Source organism: Saccoglossus kowalevskii, chromosome 1, assembly GCF_978046115.1.
Source record: "Saccoglossus kowalevskii chromosome 1, keSacKowa6.1, whole genome shotgun sequence".
Taxonomy (NCBI): Eukaryota; Metazoa; Hemichordata; class Enteropneusta; family Harrimaniidae; genus Saccoglossus; species Saccoglossus kowalevskii.
The window spans coordinates 1067373-1087612 of record NC_140641.1 but is presented as its reverse complement, the minus strand read 5'-3'; the positions used below and the strand labels follow the sequence as shown (position 1 = coordinate 1087612).

Here is a 20240-nt window from a genome sequence, read left to right as displayed (position 1 = left end):
ACTCCCCAGTCTAAACTATGCTGCCCACTTTATTTCACCATCCAATGACATTAACAAAAAAATAACATTACTACAGTTAAAGAAATGTATTCTGTCACTGCACAATGACATAGCCACTGTTGCTAGACAACCATTACATAATGCCACCGATGCTACTCCCATCCACTCATCCGATAACATAGCCACCGCTGCTGCCAACCTATATTTACCTCCTCCTATGTTTACCTCCTCCTAATAACTTAGCCACCGATTCTGAACAACTGTTCCGTCTTGCCACCGATGCTGCTCCCATGCACTCATCAGATAATGTAGCCACCGATGCTGCCTACCAGCCTCCATCTGATAGCATGGCCTCCAGTGATAAACAACTAAAGACGGTCTGTCTTTAGACCACCTTGCCACCGATCATTTCTCTCCAACCAACAACATAGCTGCCGATGCACCACAACCTGTCAGAATGTCACAGTATCCAGTCACTTCTGCTGCCCATAATCACAGTCACCACAAACTATACCAATACCACTAAAGCTCAATCAACAGAAACAACCAATCATGCCAATAAATTGTTTTATTATCCACACTATTGTGCTGATTCTTGTCAACCCAATACTACAACATCCGCAGTTACTTTTACCGACAATTTGCCAGATCCATTATCAGACAGGCCACCTATTTTACAAAACAATGTAGCCGAACATATTAACACACACAATATTGTTTATGCCTTGCACCAATCAAATTACTGTTGCAGTTGTATACTAGTGCCATCCACATTTGACATTACACAGTGGCGACAAGCTTTAAACGGCTACCATGACAATATCGTAGCAAACTTTTTAGAATATGGATGGCCTATTAATTATGCGGCATTTATGCTGCCAGTTGCAATGCTACATAATCACAATTCATCAGTAGCTTTCGCATCTCATGTTGACAACCATGTCTTGACAGAAGTCAGTCATGGTGCATTCTTGGGACCCTACGAGACAAATCCATTTAACATTCAACTTGCCCACTCTCTTTTATCAACAGTCCCCCCAAAAAACTTGCAAGAATGCAGAGTACCGGGTAATCATGGACTTTCCTATCTTTACTTGGGAGAACCATTCAAGCTTCGGTACCCATTCATTGATAACCTTTTTAACTTTTTGTTGAAGCTTTGGCCCTAAATATGCAGTGGAATAATTTAAAAAAAAATAAAATAGATATAAGTAACTATTTTGATATTTTTGCAAGATAATCAAGATGATCGTCAAATCATGCATCTGTTGAACATTTTTTTTTCATGTATGAAGCATTTGTCGTATCTGCATATTTTCTATTGTGCTATTTTTGTTTGTTTAGTGTGCAACAAACAAAAACATACAAAGCAACCCTTCATGCAAAATTGATCTTTTCATTTTCTAGAAATCCTACAAATACACTAGAACATGTGTATCGATACAACTACTGCAAACAATAACAATATGACAAACATTTATTTCCAAAAGCACAAACTATGTATAAATTAGTAAAACTGGATGAATGTTTAACTAAACTCCAATAGAATACAAATTATGAAAGGCTATAATCAAACCTGTGTGAAACAATTTGTTTTAATCAGCACAGACCTTTTTCAAAGTCACAGGAGTTTAGTTGAGCTCACCAGAAATGCTGAAATCCCATAACTATACAAATTTACTCATTACAAAGTAAGCACATTCCTAAAAATGATTTAAATTCTTAACATTGTGAATAAAACATATTACATTAAGTTGCTAAAAACAGTAATGTGGGTTAATAATATAATTATGTAAAAATATAGAGACAAGTTCAGTTCACAAGGTTATATTGTAAAACACATTGCGTTCCACAAAAAATTTCAGAACAATTATGGCGTGGTTTATAAAATTGCATTCCAGCTTTACCAATACAAATTAAGATTAATTTAAGATAATCGTTTAAATTCATATACTGCAATTAATTTCTCATTATTCTTCTGCAATCTCAAGATTTAATGGTGTATATAGCAATCATAATTTGAAAAGTTAGAATGCAACTTTAACAAAAACTTGAGTATTAATTATAATTCATTAAATAAGGCAGTTTGAGCACAATGACTACATTTACAAAATTTTGAGATATGAAGAAATAATTGAACCACAGAACCAATGCAAGACAGGAAAATGGTGCTATTTTTCAAGACATTATAGACTTGTTTCTTTGTCTGCATTTTTGGAATTCTAATATCATCCATTCTAAACTATCAAACTAACAGCACTATATTTATACAGAAAATTAAAAATCTTGAAAACAGTTGAATAATTTCTGGTTCTAATATGATGTCTCCATTTCCTCCTGAAAAGAAAGAAAATAACAAGGTTCAATGAATCCTGTGAAATGATTCATAAAGTTGTACTCAAGAAAACTAAAATATATCCGACCACATGACTTATGTAATCTCTTGATTGCCACATTCCATAAAGGTCTTTGAAATCATATTTTTTTTAACAACTTGTATTTACATTTAGAATTTGAGTTCAACAAGAGGAGTTGCAACAACTCAATATTCTAATATGCCAAGCTTATTTATTGGAAGAGAACAAGTCAAGCAAAATTGACATTTCACTTTAATGGTTGGCAAGTTCACAGAAATTGGACATTGAAATTTAAGTATTTTGAGAGTCCAAGAAATTTGATAACTACAAGGATAATTAACTAGAGGAAAACTACATCCTGCTTGGCAAATTGGATGCTAGTGTGTTAAAATAACATTCTTCACCTACTATACATTCCAAAGTACTGAGAACAGAAGCAGGAAATAATAGAAATTGATAAACGTTCTCTCTGGTGAGTGCTTGACTACAAAGAGCTTTGACACAAAGCATTTTATACATATAGAAGTTGGTTTGTGAATGGCTGTATGGACAGTGCTGATTTTAGTTGACTTAATCAAAATGCTATACTATTGCTATACTAAAACAACAAACAAATATATTATTAAAAATGTTGATTATCTCGATATGACTATATAACATTATTATAACTGACTACACCTACAAAGTCATCTTGGATATCAGGAGAAACTTCATATCTATTTGTCATAATTGTGTTATGTGAAATTCGTCCAAATCGCCTGCAAACTGGTTTACGTTTACGCATAATAACTGGACTTGGGATTGGCAGCTAGAATAATTGAATAATAGCACAAGAATTAATACAATACAGGAATAGAAATAAGGTGTGAGATCAATGCTGGCTCCAACCTGCAAAGAAACAGGTTACATTACAATATAGAAAGAGAGAAGAAGACTGATGAGGATGTAGACTAGTACGGTAATGAAATTGAACTACATAATCCCCATTAAGTATTAGCTGTAGTCAATGTAAATGTTCATTACAAGTGACATGTAGAAATGACAGATCAATGTATTTTTAACACTAACACAGATTATAGATTGTGTTACTGTCAGTATAGTACCTACATAGAAACTTTGAACTGAATTGAACTATATCTTACAGAGGAAATAGCATGAAAAAAAAAACGCAGCCAGTCGGTTTCAAGTATCTCCAAAAGAAATATGGCTTACATTATAACCTAATATGTAATGTCATCATACAAAGTTTGATTGAAATTGCCCTATTCAACTTTGAACTGAATCAGGCCATATCGCCCTGTTCAGCTCCAAGAAATAGTTCCGGACATGTTACAGAACGATATTTTATGTTTTTTTTGACAAAATGGCCACCATTTCGACAAATTTGATCAAATCTCAAGACAAAACATGTTGTTGTGTTACCTTGCAGTATACCGATGTACAAACTTTCAAGTAAATCAGGCCATATCTTATGGAGGAATCAGCGCAAAAACATAAACAAAATGACCGCCAGTTGGCCATTTTAGATCGAATCTCAAAAAAAAAAAAAAAAAAAAAAATGACGTACACCTGTAACCCAATATGCATACAAAGTTTGATTGAAATCACCCTGTTCAGCTCAGAGAAACAGTTTCGGACACATTTAAATATCAGAATTTAGCAAATTTGAGGGACAAAATGGCTGCCAGTCAGCCATATTTAATTGAATCATAACGAAAATTGGTGTGCATATGTAGGTCATCATATATTGTCTGTATGCCAAATTCGGTCAAAGGGTGTCCGAGAAATGGCTCCAGACGGACACACAAACACACGCACAGAACCCAAATAGTCCCGGTTTTCGGACTTCGTCCGAACGAGGACTAAAAACAGGTATTAAGTTTAATAATTAATATGGTAGCCATGAAGACCATTTTATGCCCGGAACTTAGCAGAGCTAAAACATAGCAAAACTATTGAATCCTTACCCGCAAAGAAATAGTTGATGCAACTGGTTATATGTTGAGACCAAGAATTGGCTAAATTCTTGAAATAGTGAAATTTTCTAACATAATTTTCATTTCTTACTACCAAATATCACTCAAAGCTATACATTTGGGGGAGGGGTGTTGATTTTGTGATGTTCTGCTTCCATAGATTTTTGTAGTTTCTCTAGAGTAGTGGTTGGTCATTATGAAGGGAATGGCCTTGGAAGAGAAAACCTTTGGAAGTGTCTTCATCGAATTAAAAGCTCTGCAGGTATTACTGGTACTGTTGGTGGGATTTAACGTTGTTTGATTCCACAGTATTCTCATTGTTAGTGACATCATTCACAAAACTGCCTCAATCACCACTTTCATTAAGAGTGTTATGTAACCATATATCAGAGACAGTTATACCCTGTGATTTGCTCACTAAATAATGCAGAGCCTGTAACACTTTATAAGGACGAATATTTTCAAACTGAACATGACCGCTGTAAGATAGTTTCCTTTTCAGTTTAATGGGTACTGTTTCTGATTCACTTAATTTTCGTGGTAAATTCACAATTGTGCTATTTACATTAGCAACTCTGTTGACAATATTACAATATTGACCACCACGTGGTAGTTCTCTTATTTGCATAAATGGAATTCTTGAAGAAATCAATCTTTCTTCAAGTGGGTATAAACTTAATTTAGGATTTTTGTCAGGAAATTTCATTTTATTAGCATATGAACATGATGGGATAGCTCCAATTTGCAGGTAATTAGAACAAGTATTAGATATCAATTGTTTATCACTTACTGATTTAAAATCAGTTATACATAATTCAGCAAGTTCCTCATTATATTTATCATGATTACATTCAATAACAGAATGTCTATACCATGTTTGATAACAGCAATTTTTTAAAACTAACGCCGAAGGCGCATATTAGTTTTTATGTTTATATAAGAGATTGCATACTTACCTTTGGTTAATGAAATTTTAATTTCATAAACAAATGGGATAATTGCCAATTATCATATAATACTGGTTAAATAAAATCGAAATAACAGTGGATAGCTCCCGTAGGGGGCGTCCTTCCCCTGTCATCTGATTTGCATACTTCCAGATCTTTTTGACCACGATATTGATTCGTAGCTATTTATCTGGGGTGGTTTTGGGTGGGAAGGTAAGTATGCAATCTCTTATATAAACATAAAAACTAATATGCGCCTTCGGCGCTAGTTTTAAAAGTTTATTACAGAGTATTGCATACTAACCCCTTTGGTTAATGAAATTTTAATTTCATAAACAAATGGGACAGATTACCAGAGAATATCTCTTGGCAGATAAATACTACCCCACCTGATTATGGAATTGAAAAAATTCCATCCCCCTAACTGTATAACTCCCGCTAACTGAATAATTCTTGCAGTTGCGGAAAGTTACATGCCCTATTGTTTCGTTACAACTTGGCCTGTCACTAGGTAGCCTAACGAGTGTAGGCCCTGTGACTCGGCCGCTAGGTCTTTCAGGTAATAAGAGAGAAAAGTGTTGCTAGTTTTCCAGGACCCGGCTGCTAGCACCTGGGCTAAAGAAGCTCCGCTAGCAAATGCCAGTGTATTACCTATGCCTCTTAAGTCATGCATCTTGGCAGTGACTTTGCCTGCCTCTGTGCTCAAATACTTATCACTATAAGCGTGGTAAACTGTCTCTTTTACCCATCTCGCTAACGTGAATTTCGACGCCGCTGAGCTTTGTTTACCTTTTTGGTAACAAACGAACATCGACCTTTGACCCCTTCTGACCCCGGAAGTACGTTTCTTATAATAAGCTAGCGTACGTACCGGACAAAGAATTCTGTCTTGTTTTTCATTGGAAATATTGCTCAGTGCCGGGATAACGATCGGAGTCGCCGTCTCGTGCAGTTTCTGATTTTTTCCTCTGAATTTTACTGATGTCATTAAAATCGCTTTATCGGGATAAAACACCGTAAAATTGTCTTCAAATGACAGAGCGTGTATTTCGCTAACTCGCCTCCCTGAAGCGAGTGCTAGTAGAAAAACAGTCTTTTTCGTCCAGTCCTGTAGTGACGCCAATTCTTTCGGTTCGTATGGGAATTGTCGTAGCGCTTCAAGGACTACTGACAAGCTCCATGCAGGTGCTTTGTACCTCTCAATGGGGCCCGCCTGTGTAATAAAGCCCTTGAACAGATCGGAGATTGTCGGGTCATCCGAAATGTTTTTGTCTAGGCTTAGTTTGAGTACAGAGTTGATCGCCGATTTATAGTTTTCTACTGTCCCCGGTTTCAACTTTTTTTCGTTGATCAAATAAGAAAAAAACTCCGCTACTTGGGGCAAAGAGGGATAGAGTGGATGTATATCCCCTGCAAGACACCAATTACGAAATTTTTCCCAGTGGTATTGATACAATCCATTTGAGGAATCCCTAAGCCCGGCCGTCGTTGTTTGCGACACTTGGCTTGAAAACCCTTGCGCAATTCTAAATTGCTGGATAGTTTCCACACGTGAAGTTGGTACAGCTCCGGGTTGGTTGGTGTATAACCGCCGGGTTGTGTCAACGTGATTTCTTGTGGCAGGCTTCTCGGATGGTCCGTTAGCAGAGACAGCAGTAACGGAAACCAAGTCTGAGACGGCCAGTTCGGTGCCACTAGAATCATGTGCGAGTTCTCCGATTGTTCCAGTTTTTGTAACGTTCGGTGGATCAATGGAAATGGTGGGAATGCGTAACTGAACATTCCGCCCCACTCCATCTGAAGTGCGTCCCACGTCAGTGACTGTTTGTCCGGATAACGCGTCACAAAAACGGGACGTTTTTTGTTTTCCGGTGTTGCAAACAGATCTACCTGGGGTTCCCCCCACATGTCGAACACTAGGTTTACTGCCGTCTGTGACAGCTCCCATTCTGTGTCGTCGTAGGGTTTCCCCCGGGATAGCGAGTCCGCTACACCGTTTTGGACTCCCGGTATATGTTTGCACATCAGCTCGACTTTGTTTTGTGCACACCACTTTAGCACTGCTACAGCATGGTCGTTTAACGACTGTGATTTCGTTCCCCCTTCCTTGTTGAGGTAAGCTACTACAGTCTGATTGTCGGATCTTATTAACACGGCCCGGTTTTTTACCGCTTTTTTGAAGGATTGCAGGGAGAACTGCACCGCTAGCATTTCCAGTCGGTTTATGTGAAATTTCCTTTGTTTTTCGTTCCACTGACTGTGTGCAATCCCGTCCATGCAGTGCCCTCCCCAGCCCGTCATGGATGCGTCCGTCACCAACGTTACTGTCGGTTTCGCCTTGTCCATGGGAATCCCCGCCGTGAGGTTCTTGAGGTTGCCCCCCCACGGAAGTGATTCCAGAAAGGCCGGTGTGAACAGTACCGGTTTTTCGTATTTTATCCCGTCCTTTGATAGTCGCATTTTTAACTGTGCGTCTAACACTAGGCGTTGGATCGGTCTGGACTGTAGTGCCGCTCTCGGTACTAAGCCCCTCATCGAAGTTAACATCCCCACTAGTCGCATTACCTGGCGTAGTGTGGCTTGTTTTTGTTTTAGAAATGATTGTATCATTTTTTGTACATTGTCGATTCTGTGCTGGGCTGGTCGGATCATGCCTTTCTCCGCATCCAGTTCCATGCCCAGAAAGACTATTTTCTGCGTCGGTATTAATTCTGATTTTTCCATATTTATCAGAAAACCTAGCTTTAGCAGTAGACTGACAGTCCGCTCGGTTGATTGACAAATCAGGTTCCGATTTTGACTTTTTATCAGCCAGTCGTCTAAGTAGGGGTTGACGTCTGCTGCGTTCTTGTGCAGTAACGCCACCACTGTGCGTAGAACTTTTGTAAACAGAAGTGGGGCTGACGTCAGGCCGAAAGGTAGGACGGTGTACTGATAGGTTACACCGTTCACCACGAATCGTAACAAGCGCCTGCTTTCTGTGTGTATTGGTATGTGCAGGTAAGCGTCGGTCAAGTCGAGGGACGTCATCCAGTCCCCTTTTTGAATTGACGCTCTCACTAGTGCCGGGGTTAACATTTTGAACGTTTCTTTCTTCACAAATTTGTTCAACTCCTTTAAATCCAGCACCAGCCTGTACCCACCGTTGGATCTCTTGACGGGAAATAACCTCGAGATGAAAGAATTTTTCGGGTTTTGTACCCGCTGAATTACCTTTTTTTCGAGTAGTATTTCCACGCTTTCTTTCAGTATTGTTGACTGAGTAGAGCCCGGTTTCCCCGAAATACATGTTCTTTTTTTTTGCATTTCGGTTCTTTTATCAACGGTATTCGATACCCGTGTGTTATTATCGATATCACATACGGATCGTTTATAGTTTCTTTCCACCGGGGAATACATTTCTGCAGACGCAGTGCCACCGGCGTCGAGGGACTCACCAACCCTCGGTCGCTTGTGGCGGTATACATTGACATCGCCGATTTCTCCATTTCCCCCTGGAGTGAATGCGGCGTTATATCCCCGTTTAACGTCCTTCCCCCCCTTTTTTTCCAACCTGGAGGGGAGTAGGGACTCTGCCTTACGGGTTTCTGTTTTTTCACCGGTCGATGCGTCATGCTCCCTAGGTCCACGCATTCGGCCGGTTGTTTGTTTATACGATCGCCCACCGACCTGAGGTGCGGCCGACCGTGTTTTTGTTGTGCACGATTGAGTTCCCGCCATCCTGGGCACTGAACAAAATCGCTTAATGCACGATGTTTTGCACGACTTGGTTCCCGCCGTCCTGGGCACTGAACCGAATCGTTTAATGCAAGTGGTATATGTGTAAGGGGATCTGTGGTTTGATTTGTTTGACAAAAATACTCGGAGACTTGAGTAATATTTGACATGTTTAATCGCACCTTGTTTTGATACATTACCATATTTGCTGACGTATAGTCAGGAAGACTTTTTAGTGTTACCAGTCTGTTTCGAGAATTGTTTATTCTGTCGCTGCTGGTTTTCACTTTTTCCTTTTGCCTGATTCGGGTTTGCCTTTGCGTTTCCCTTGGGCTGACCCGTAGTAGCTTGGTTAACTGGCTTCGCCTTGGTCGCGATGCTCTGCTTGTTATTAGCGGCTTGCTTGGCTTTAAAGGCGCCTTCGATCATCACACGGTTAACTTTTGCCACTGCTTTCTCATTCAACTTAGAATTCACAGCGCTGAGTTTTCCGTCGAATAATTTGGTCCCTCTGAAATCGACCGTCGCCAATTCGTTCTTGATTTCAGCGTTGGCGGCTGTCTTTAGCATAGCGGACCAAACTGCTGCACGGCGAGAGTGTTGAATAGTCGCTCGTAACTGGAGATGACTCTGTATTATGTTAGCGTTGACGACGTTAGTCGCGACCAACAGCGGCTCTAATGTGCTAAACAGTTCATCCTTGGTGATGTTGCCTGTTTTGAATTTCGCTAACTGAATTTGTGTAGTAGTAGTGAAAAATTCTCTATGGCTTAATGCAAGAGAAGTGTCCCAAACGTTGTTTTCCAATCTACATAGCGTTGACTGGGACAGGCAATACGGGATGTAAACTTGTGGTTTGCCGAGTGGATGTTTCGTTATACTTCCTTCGGCGACCATTTCCCGGACGCATGGCTCCAGTTCTGGTGGTTGTACGCCGAGAGGTCGTTCGTGCAGGCTGGCGTCGGTACCGACCGGTGTTTTCCACTCATCAGCGGGCGGTATGACTTTTTGGTAGCGTCTGCTCCAATCGTCCCGGTTAGTCCCCAAGAAGTCGTCCTTGGTGGCTGTAGCAGTTTTCTCGGTAACTTCACAATCCCATTTGCCTCCTCCGATCACGCGTTGTGTTATAGCAGCGCCCTGTGTCAGTCGGGGAGACCATGGTAACATCGCTGAAGTGGCAAAAGTGTCCTTTTTCGGCAGTGTAGACAAACCGATCGAGAAACGTGGGGCGTCCGCCATCGGTGGAATCGGTAGAGGTAAGATTTTCTTGACCATAACCGCACCTTTCGTGATAGCATCGGAGCAGATTTTGAATTCGGGGTCCTCCTTGTCGGTACCACTCGCTGTTGTGGTTTTCGACGAGCCGGCCTCCCCCGCGTTGCTTGTAGCATCTTCAGTAGAAATCAAAGAAAGCTTAGAAAGAACTCCCATGTGCTGAGAGTATTGGAGACACATTAAATATAATTCGAAATTATTTAGCTGAAAACTAATTATGCAAATCAGAAAATTAATATGACCAGATTTGAGTGTAAAACTAATGAGTTCTGCGCAATGTAACAGAAAATCTATGTCTCCAAGTTTAATTGAAATGTGATTAGAACCAAAAAATTATGAATTATTATGCTTATTAGGGAATTAATATGAACAGATTTTTACCCAAAACTAATTAGGTTTGTACATTGTCCTAGAGCATCTTTATACTAAGTTTCATTGAAATGGAATAATTAGTACCGTGAAAACTCCAAAATTTCGACCCCTCTAAAAATTCGATCGCCTATTTATTTGCCGGTTTCTGTGTTTTATTTACCTACAAATTTTCGACTCCACTAAAAATTGCCGACTCATTCTTATTCGAAAATTGCGACCAGTTTTAGTTTTCCCCCAAACGAAAAAAAAATGATGTGAGCGTTCAAACGGGACCTTCCTCGAAGGCATGAATCCGGGTTTCTGATTGACTGAGAGATTTTTATTTTATTGGTAACGAAAATATATTCTAAATAAACGAAGTTTCAAATAAAAACGAACACAAAAATCTCGGCATGCTGCGTTTCTGAATTGTTGATTATTACTGTACTCAGTAGTGATTATAATAATGTACACAAAATAAATTTGTTGAATGGTTATGAAATACAAATAAAAGTCAACTTAGTTTCATCGTAAGCGAATGATTCCGGTCTCGTATAAACGTTTGATGCTGTAGGATATCCGCCATGTTCTCTTAGGTCAAATAGGTCAAATCGCTAATTAACCAATCAAAAAGCTGGATGATGCCAACGTGTTCAAATTACCATAGCTTATTTAAATATGTTAATGTTATTGAACGCAATGCGGAAGAAATTGGTGTTGTAGTACGATATTTTGGCTTGGATTTTGATGCGAAAACGGCATGATTTTTTTTAAATAAAAAAATTAGTTGTTTTTAAAAAATAAACTGGTCATCTGAAGAATAATTTAACATTGTTCACAGTGATAACAGCTCATTCTCGAAAGGAAGCTTACCCGCTCACGCTAGTCACGATAAAAATCATACACGTGTACTCTTGAATAGACAAACGTCAATGACTACGGTAAAACTTAGACTCTATTTTAGCCGGCAGGATTGATTGAAATGTCCGAAAAATGACGCCAAAATACACCTTAAAAGTCCCATTTTATTTTCTTAAATCCCATTTTATTTTTTAATCCAAGGGCGAATTTACGGCAGAATTTGGTCCCTCAAATAAGGGACACGTGAGCTTTGATTCTAACCCGATACATTGCACTGGGTCGGGGAGATAGTTTGCTAAACTTCCATGCATCTTTTGTCCAATGGGTACCTGTACTTCGAACATTCGCAAGTTTTTCTAGGTAGTGCGAGACAGCTTTGTCTTTTGACCTATTAGTTTTGTGCTGACCTCTTCTCCGCGTCTTGATGTTTTGTTTTGCTTGTCATAATACTCACTGATTGATGACTTTGTTTAGATTTTGAGTTACAACTCGGCCACGACCTTTGCTTTTACCGTGAAACATGAGGAAGTTTACGTCAATTGACGGACATTGCATTTTTTAAAAACTAATGAAGCACACTGTCTATCATCCCCATTTTTTCATTTGCTGATTTCTATTCTGAAAAATTCGACCGTCCGAAAATGCACCTTAATTTTGACTATAAAAACACGTCACATATCGAACACCAATTATTTAAAACCGGTCGAAATTTTGGAGTTTTTACGGTACTTTAGATATCAGTGTGAAAGCTTAAAATTGGTTAATTATGCAAATTAGGTAATTAATATGTACAGATTTTAACCCACAATTATTCAGGTCTGTCTATTGTCCTACAGCATCCATGTACATTCATTGATATGTGATGTATAGTACCTGAGATATCAGTGTGAAAGTTGGTTAATTATGCAAATTAGGTGATTAATATGCACAAATATTTACCGGAAACTAATTGGGTCTGCATAATTCTAGATTCATTGAAATGTGATGATTAGTACTTTAGATATCAGTAGAAAAGCTGAAAATTAATTATGCAAATTAGGTAATTAATATGCACAATTATTTACCCTAAAACAAATCAGGTCTTTGCATAGTCCTAAAGGATCTATGTACCAAGTTTCATTGAAATGCGATGATTAGTACTTGAGATACCTGTGGAAAAGCTGAAAATTAACTAATTATGCAAATTAGGTGATTAATATGCACAAATATTTATCGAAAACAATCAATCTCTGCATAGTCCTTGAGTATGTAAGTACCAAGTTTCATTGAAATGTAATGCTAACTACTTATATCAAATGCTGAAAATTAATTAATTATGCAAATTAGATAATTAATATGTACTGATATTACCTTAAAAACTATCAGGTCTGTGCAGTGTCGTATGACATCTATGTACCAAGTTTCATTGAAATGTGATGATTAGTACTTGAGATATCAGTGGAAAAACCGAAGATTGACTAATCATTATGCAAATTAGGTAATTAGTATCCACGGATTATTACCAAAAACTAATCAAAACCTAGCATTAGTTCAGAGCATCTATGTACCAAGTTTCATCAAAATCCAATGAGTGGTTGTTTAGATATCAGTGGAACAGTCATGGAACCACTAAAAAATAGCTAATTATCATGCAAATTAGGTAATTAATATGCACGGATTTTTACCAAAAATTAATCAAATCTGCGCATATGTTCAGAGCATCTATGTACCAAGTTTCATCAAAATCCAATGAGTGGTTCTTTAGATATCAGTGGAACAGTCATAGAACAGCTAAAAATTAGCTAATTATCATGCAAATTAGGTAATTAACGAGCATGGATTTTTACCAAAACCTAATCAAATCTGCGCATTGGCCCAGAGCATCTATGCACCAAGTTTCATCAAAAACCGATGTATGGTTCTTGAGATAGCAGTGGAACAGTCGGACACACATACACACACACACACATACACACATACACACATACACACACACATACAGACACACTAACTGCAAAGACTCCCATTTTGTGCTTCGCACATGGGAGTCAAAAATCACGCCTGCCTCAGCCAGTGCGTCTTCAACATTTTCTCGCACCACTGTTGTGTAGGATTTTTTCTTTTCCGCCTGGAGAGCGCTGACACTCCATGCTTTTGGTGGTACCTCTTCGTCTACTGGGTTTTCCAAAACTTTAATTTTTCTGGTCAGTAGATCCACCTTGTTCTGTAAATGAGCTATAACACTTTGCTCATTGTCAGTCTCCTTTGGACGTTTTTGGCTGGGTTCGTCTGCCAATAGTTCGTCCTCAGCGTTGGTAGGTACCGATGAAACCGAAGACTCCTCCAAATGACGTTTTTTGGATTTCTTCTTTCCTGATTTTCCCGTTGACTTGCGTAGGCGGGAATCCCAGTTCCAAGTTTCTATCGGCCAGGCGAAGCAAACACCGCAGTTGATGTGCCCATTACATTTTCTGCCACATGGAATGCAAATACGGTGATCATCGTAAGTGAGCATCGATATATGGCACTCTTCACACTTTCGTCCGAAAGTGTTTGAATCCGAAGTGCTGGGATGAACGGTGTTCAACTCTCCGGTATCCATATTTTCCGCCATCTTGAAACTGAAGGCGGGCTTTTGAGTTTCGTTACTAAAACTACAATTTTTACTCAAGGTGACTAAGTACGAAGTTCTTGATGTCCACAAGAGCTTCCTGACACACTAATAGTTCGGTGGCTGTGTTGATGGGTGGTAACAATGTATTTCCACCGCAAAAACAATGATATTTTGGCAAGCCCAAATTTCAACCGTGAATCAATCTCGTGGTTAAAAATGGAAGTATGCAAATCAGATGACAGGGGAAGGACGCCCCCTACGGGAGCTATCCACTGTTATTTCGATTTTATTTAACCAGTATTATATGATAATTGGCAATTATCCCATTTGTTTATGAAATTAAAATTTCATTAACCAAAGGGGTTAGTATGCAATACTCTGTAATAAACACATACATATTCTGGTCCTTCAGATACATCTCTCTGAAATTCATTAATGAGTTCACTAAATCGATCGTTTCCAACTGCATTTTTACATTTCAATCTCTTAGCATTATGCTTTTCCTCAAGTTGTATATTATTCCTCTTTAATCTCATTACATTTTTCTCCTTCTCAAGTTGTTGTATATTATTCCTCTTTAATCTCATTGCATTCTTCTACTTCTCAAGTTGTTGTATATTATTATTCTTTAATCTCATTGCATTCTTCTACTTCTCAAGTTGTTGTATATTATTCCTCTTTAATCTCTTTGCTTTTTTCTACTTCTCAAGTTGTTGTATATTTTTCCTCTTTAATCTCATTGCATTCTTCTACTTCTCAAGTTGTTGTATATTATTCCTCTTTAATCTCATTGCACTCTTCTACTTCTCAAGTTGTTGTATATTATTCCTCTTTAATCTCATTACATTCTTCTACTTCTCAAGTTGTTGTATATTATTCCTCTTTAATCTCATTGCATTCTTCTACTTCTCAAGTTGTTGTATATTATTCCTCTTTAATCTCATTGCACTCTTCTACTTCTCAAGTTGTTGTATATTTTTCCTCTTTAATCTCATTGCATTTTTCTCCTTCTCAAGTTGTTGTATATTATTCCTCTTTAATCTCATTGCATTCTTCTACTTCTCAAGTTGTTGTATATTATTATTCTTTAATCTCATTGCATTCTTCTACTTCTCAAGTTGTTGTATATTTTTCCTCTTTAATCTCATTGCTTTCTTCTCCTCAAGTTGTTGTATATTATTCCTCTTTAATCTCTTTGCTTTTTTCTACTTCTCAAGTTGTTGTATATTTTTCCTCTTTAATCTCATTACATTTTTCTCCTTCTCAAGTTGTTGTATATTATTCCTCTTTAATCTCATTGCATTCTTCTACTTCTCAAGTTGTTGTATATTATTCCTCTTTAATCTCTTTGCTTTTTTCTACTTCTCAAGTTGTTGTATATTATTCCTCTTTAATCTCATTGCACTCTTCTACTTCTCAAGTTGTTGTATATTATTCCTCTTTAATCTCATTGCATTTTTCTCCTTCTCAAGTTGTTGTATATTTTTCCTCTTTAATCTCATTACATTTTTCTCCTTCTCAGGTTGTTGTATATTATTCCTCTTTAATCTCATTGCATTCTTCTACTTCTCAAGTTGTTGTATATTATTCCTCTTTAATCTCATTGCATTCTTCTACTTCTCAAGTTGTTGTATATTATTCCTCTTTAATCTCATTGCATTCTTCTACTTCTCAAGTTGTTGTATATTATTCCTCTTTAATCTCATTACATTCTTCTCCTTCTCAAGTTGTTGTATATTATTCTTTTTTAATCTCATTGCATTTTTCTCCTTCTCAATAGATAAATCTTGCCAACTAATTATGTGACATGGTTCTTGAATGTAATTGGTGGATTCATAAAAATTACTATTTATTTCTATCAACTGATAAAATAACATGTAGGCCTGTTCTTTTAAAACTTTTTCGATATCAATAAGTGTTACGCTATCATCATTAAATTTATACCAGTTATAATCAGATGCTTTAATACAGGCATAGTAATGTAATGATTAGACTGATGTACTATTACACCATATAACTTGTATGAAGTATTACCATAGTAACTGTTGCATACATACTCAGACATGTTTAAATTTATTGAATAACTGACAAGTGTCTATATTTTATTCCCTAAATTTGAAAAAAGTTTCAACTGTATAACAAGGTATGGTGGTAATACTTGATTGGTCACATTTTTTACAATGTCATGAACTTTGTTGCAATGACTACACGAATATTCATGTATTGTTTCTTCACTAAAATAATCATTAAGGCAATTTAAAATAGAAACTGGTTCATTATTACTAGAATATGTGATAGGAAGTTGTAAAACAGTGAATGGTTCAAGTCTAACATTCTGATATGCACAGTTTTTTTATTTATATGTGTTATTATAGATACCCATAAATATACTTTGTAAAGTATGTACTGGCATATTATTACTGTTTACGTCATATTTTTCTAATATATCAAATATAATAACAAGAAACTCATGGGCATGTGAACTCTAGGATATAACTTATTGTACATGTACAGTAGCAACTTTACAAAACTGATTGCACATAGTTTGTAACTCACTGAACAATGAGGACCAGTACCGAGTACAACTGCTTACAGTAGAATACTATCTTATAATGTTTAACCACAGTGGTCTGAATATTAACCTTGACCAGATCTAATTACCATACAATGACTTCTCACAAAGATCAAATGTTAAGGCCTTGTTAATTTTTAACATGTTTTAAATTCAGTGTGATAATCTGGCCTGCCCAATTTTAAAGGTCAATTGTAGGCGGGGCCATGGGGAGTCAGTCACAGGACATCACCAAGGGATTTGGTAGGGCTGCCCAATCAGGAACTAGCTTGGCAGCTTATTACCATAGGTAAATATACATTAATTTGTGGCGTCGTTTTCAATTTTGTAATCAGTGCAACTTCTGCAGTGCAGCTAGAAACATTGTATCTTTTCGCAAGTTTTTCCTCGTCGACGTGCTCAATGTTAGCCACCTGCCAAGTTGTGGCCATCGTCAGACTCGTCTTCCAAATACCACCGTATTATCAACTAGGCGCTGCAGAACTACGACGGTACGTACTGTACATTTTACGTGAAAGTAATCCACTTCTAGCAAGATTACTCGACTGTTCCGTTAGTTGCACCGATCGACCGTGTTTCTTCTGTGACAGTGAGGCGCAGACAATCGCAGTTGCGCAAGAATCTGACGAATTTGACGACTGTTACCTGGCACAATAGTTTCAATGGCAAATGATTCTCTGTCCGATATGTTTGGGGCCACTTTCACACCTTTCTCAGGGATGGAACGACCCGCCGCTACGAGCGACACACGCAGCGATCTGCCGCTAGATGTTCAACAATGGGCCGCCGTAAATAGCATCAGCAGTGAGTCTATGGCAAAGTTGTCGGCGAATGGTTTTACCAACATGCAGCTCATTCGTCTGATCGCCCGAGAAGACATTGATGCGATGGTTATTGAGCCTCTAGCCCAACGACGACTATTTATTTTTGCTATACAAAATCTTCGTCCGGCGGCATCGACAAATGGACAACTTCCGGCTATTAATCCGAACAACCAACAACAGCAGAGTCCATCCGGGAACCCACAGGTCAGCGCCACCAACGGTGAAGAATCCAATATGGCCGCCAGCTCTCAAAACGTCAACATTGGGGAGACGCCGTCGCTGCAACACTTGCTTACGGACCCAGCAGCACAAGAAGCAGGACAATTTCATCCGTTATTGAACATTGCACCAACTTTTAACACAAACTCTTTGTCAAATAACTTTTCAAATAACCCGTTTGCCACTAATGTTTCACGAACGGACCTGGACCCACTCGTCCGTATGCAAACGCGCAAAGGTGAGAAATTTTTCGACATTATTGATTTTGTACCCACCGCCGATACTCATGTTTCGGACCCGCAAGTGATCGGTTCGGGGGAGGACGGATATCGCCTTGTTCTGGAAACGGGGCCCAAAAAGGGTCGCCTGGAAAATGTTACGCCATGCCAATGGATTGGGGCAAATGCCCGCATAATGTATGAATTAATTCAAACTGGCCTTTTGAAAAATAATAATGTTTTAAATTACCTGGCATATACGGATAAAATTTCCTCATTAGCATGTCGCTATACTTGGCTTTCAGTACTGCAGTTTGATCGTCAATACCGGCAATTTCAAGCAACACACAAATTTCCATGGGGAACTGATATCCCCCATTTGGTTACTGTTTTTCTGCGAGAAAAGCAACAGTCTCTTCCCTCTACCCAGAAATTTGTAGGGTCATCAACGAAATCGGGGGTTTCTCTAGCTGCTAACCGTCCACCTGCCCCAATTGATAATCAGTCAGGTAGACCAATCTGTCTGAATTTTAATAGGGGTAACTGCAAATTTCACAATTGCACTTATGCTCATGTATGTCTGGAGCAAGGTTGCCGGAAAAACCACCCCAAAACACAGCATGATGCAAACCTGGCTCAACTCTCAAAAAACTAGTTGCGCAGGGATTACCAGCTTCCCCTTTACCTCACTCACCATGCTCCATAATTGCATCTCCACTGAAAATTTCAGTGTGGCAGCGCGAACTTCAAGAGGACCCTGATGCAGCATTTTTGCTTGAAGGAATCCATCAGGGTGACCGCATCACGGATAAAAACTCTGTATTAAAAATGTCCATATGGGCAATTATAAATCTGCTACCGGTGAGGCCAGGGGGAAGGTGGAATCCCAGATTTTGTCAGAATTAGCTGAGGGGAATTATGGCACTTCCCCCCACAAACCAACCATTGTCAGTGCCTTGGGGGCTATCCCCAAACCCAATTCGAATGACATCAGGCTGATCCATAACTGCAGTCTGCCACTAGGGTCAGCAGTCAATGACTATGCCTCTCATGAGCCATTCAGATATCAAACTATCGATGAGGCAACAAAGATGATCTCCCAGGGGAATTTTCTGGCCAAGGTTGACCTCAAGGCTGCCTACCGTTCTGTGCCCCTGCACCCCTCTAATTATTCAGCAACAGGACTGCAATGGACTTTTGCTGGGGACACAGAACCCACTTATCTTGTGGATAAACGTCTCCCATTCGGTGCCAAGCTATCGCCAGAAATTTTTCACAGATTGACACAGAGTGTACGGCGTATGATGGCTCGCCGCGGTTTTAATGCGATGGTGGTCTACCTAGATGATTTTCTCATCATCGCCCCTGACTACCAGTCACGTCAAGTCGCCCTTAACACCCTCCTGTCACTCCTACGACAGTTGGGTTTTAGTATTGCATGGGGGAAGGTTGTGGGGCCCACTCAAAAGGCATTGAAATTAATACAGTTGACTTAACTTTACAATTACCGACTCCAAAGCTGGAGGAATTTCGCATTATGCTGCTTGAATTCGCTAAACGCAAACGTGCAAGCCGCCGCCAATTAGAATCCCTAGCTGGGAAACTCGCTTGGGCATGTAGAGTCATCAAAGGAGGGAGAACTTTCCTCTGCCGCATTCTTGACCAACTGCATTCCCTCCGCAAGCCTACTCACAGAGTTATCTTATCTAAGGAATTTGCCCTTGACATTGATTGGTGGCTGCGCTACCTGGCAGTTTTCAATGGTACCCACAAATTTATAGACCCTCGCCCTATTACCGATGTACATATAGATGCATCCAACCTTGCATCTGGTATTTACTATCGTGGTGATTGGCAATATACTGCATGGGCCCATGACTGGCCATCAGCGCACCCACTCCACATAAACCATAAAGAAGCCCTCTCAGTCCTGCTGGCAGCACGCCGGTGGGCACACAAGTGGCAAGATTGTACGGTTCACATTTACACTGACAGTCAGGTGGCCATGGCCAATATCAACAAAGGTACATCCCGCAATGCACTTGTCATGTCTGCACTCCGAGAACTGTTTTGGCTGTCTGTCACCCACAATTTCCACATACAGGCAAGCCATGAAAAACATACTCAAGTCACACAATGGAAATGAAATGACACACATAGCTGTACAAAGTTAACCCAATGCGGCTATTTGAGAAGATTACTGCTCACAGTATAAACTGACAAATGTGTTTGAAAATAAACTTTGAACAGATCTAATTACCATACAGTGACTTCAAACAAAGGTCAAATATTAACTAGAGTAAAAACAAAGGCATTTTTCTATAATGAAC

General features: G+C 39.0%; 1 protein-coding gene across 2 annotated transcripts in view; it reads right to left on the bottom strand.

Moving 5' to 3' along the window:
* Positions 1 to 1459: 1459 nt before the first annotated feature.
* Positions 1460 to 20240, bottom strand: part of LOC100371347 (cohesin subunit SA-1-like) — a 311470-nt gene continuing 292689 nt past the window's right edge. For both annotated transcript variants that reach the window (XM_085498240.1, XM_085498246.1), the window contains one exon: positions 1460 to 2337. In XM_085498240.1, the coding sequence (XP_085354366.1) occupies positions 2314 to 2337 (24 nt within the window). In that variant the 3' untranslated portion in view covers positions 1460 to 2313. The remainder of the gene's footprint in view (positions 2338 to 20240) is intronic.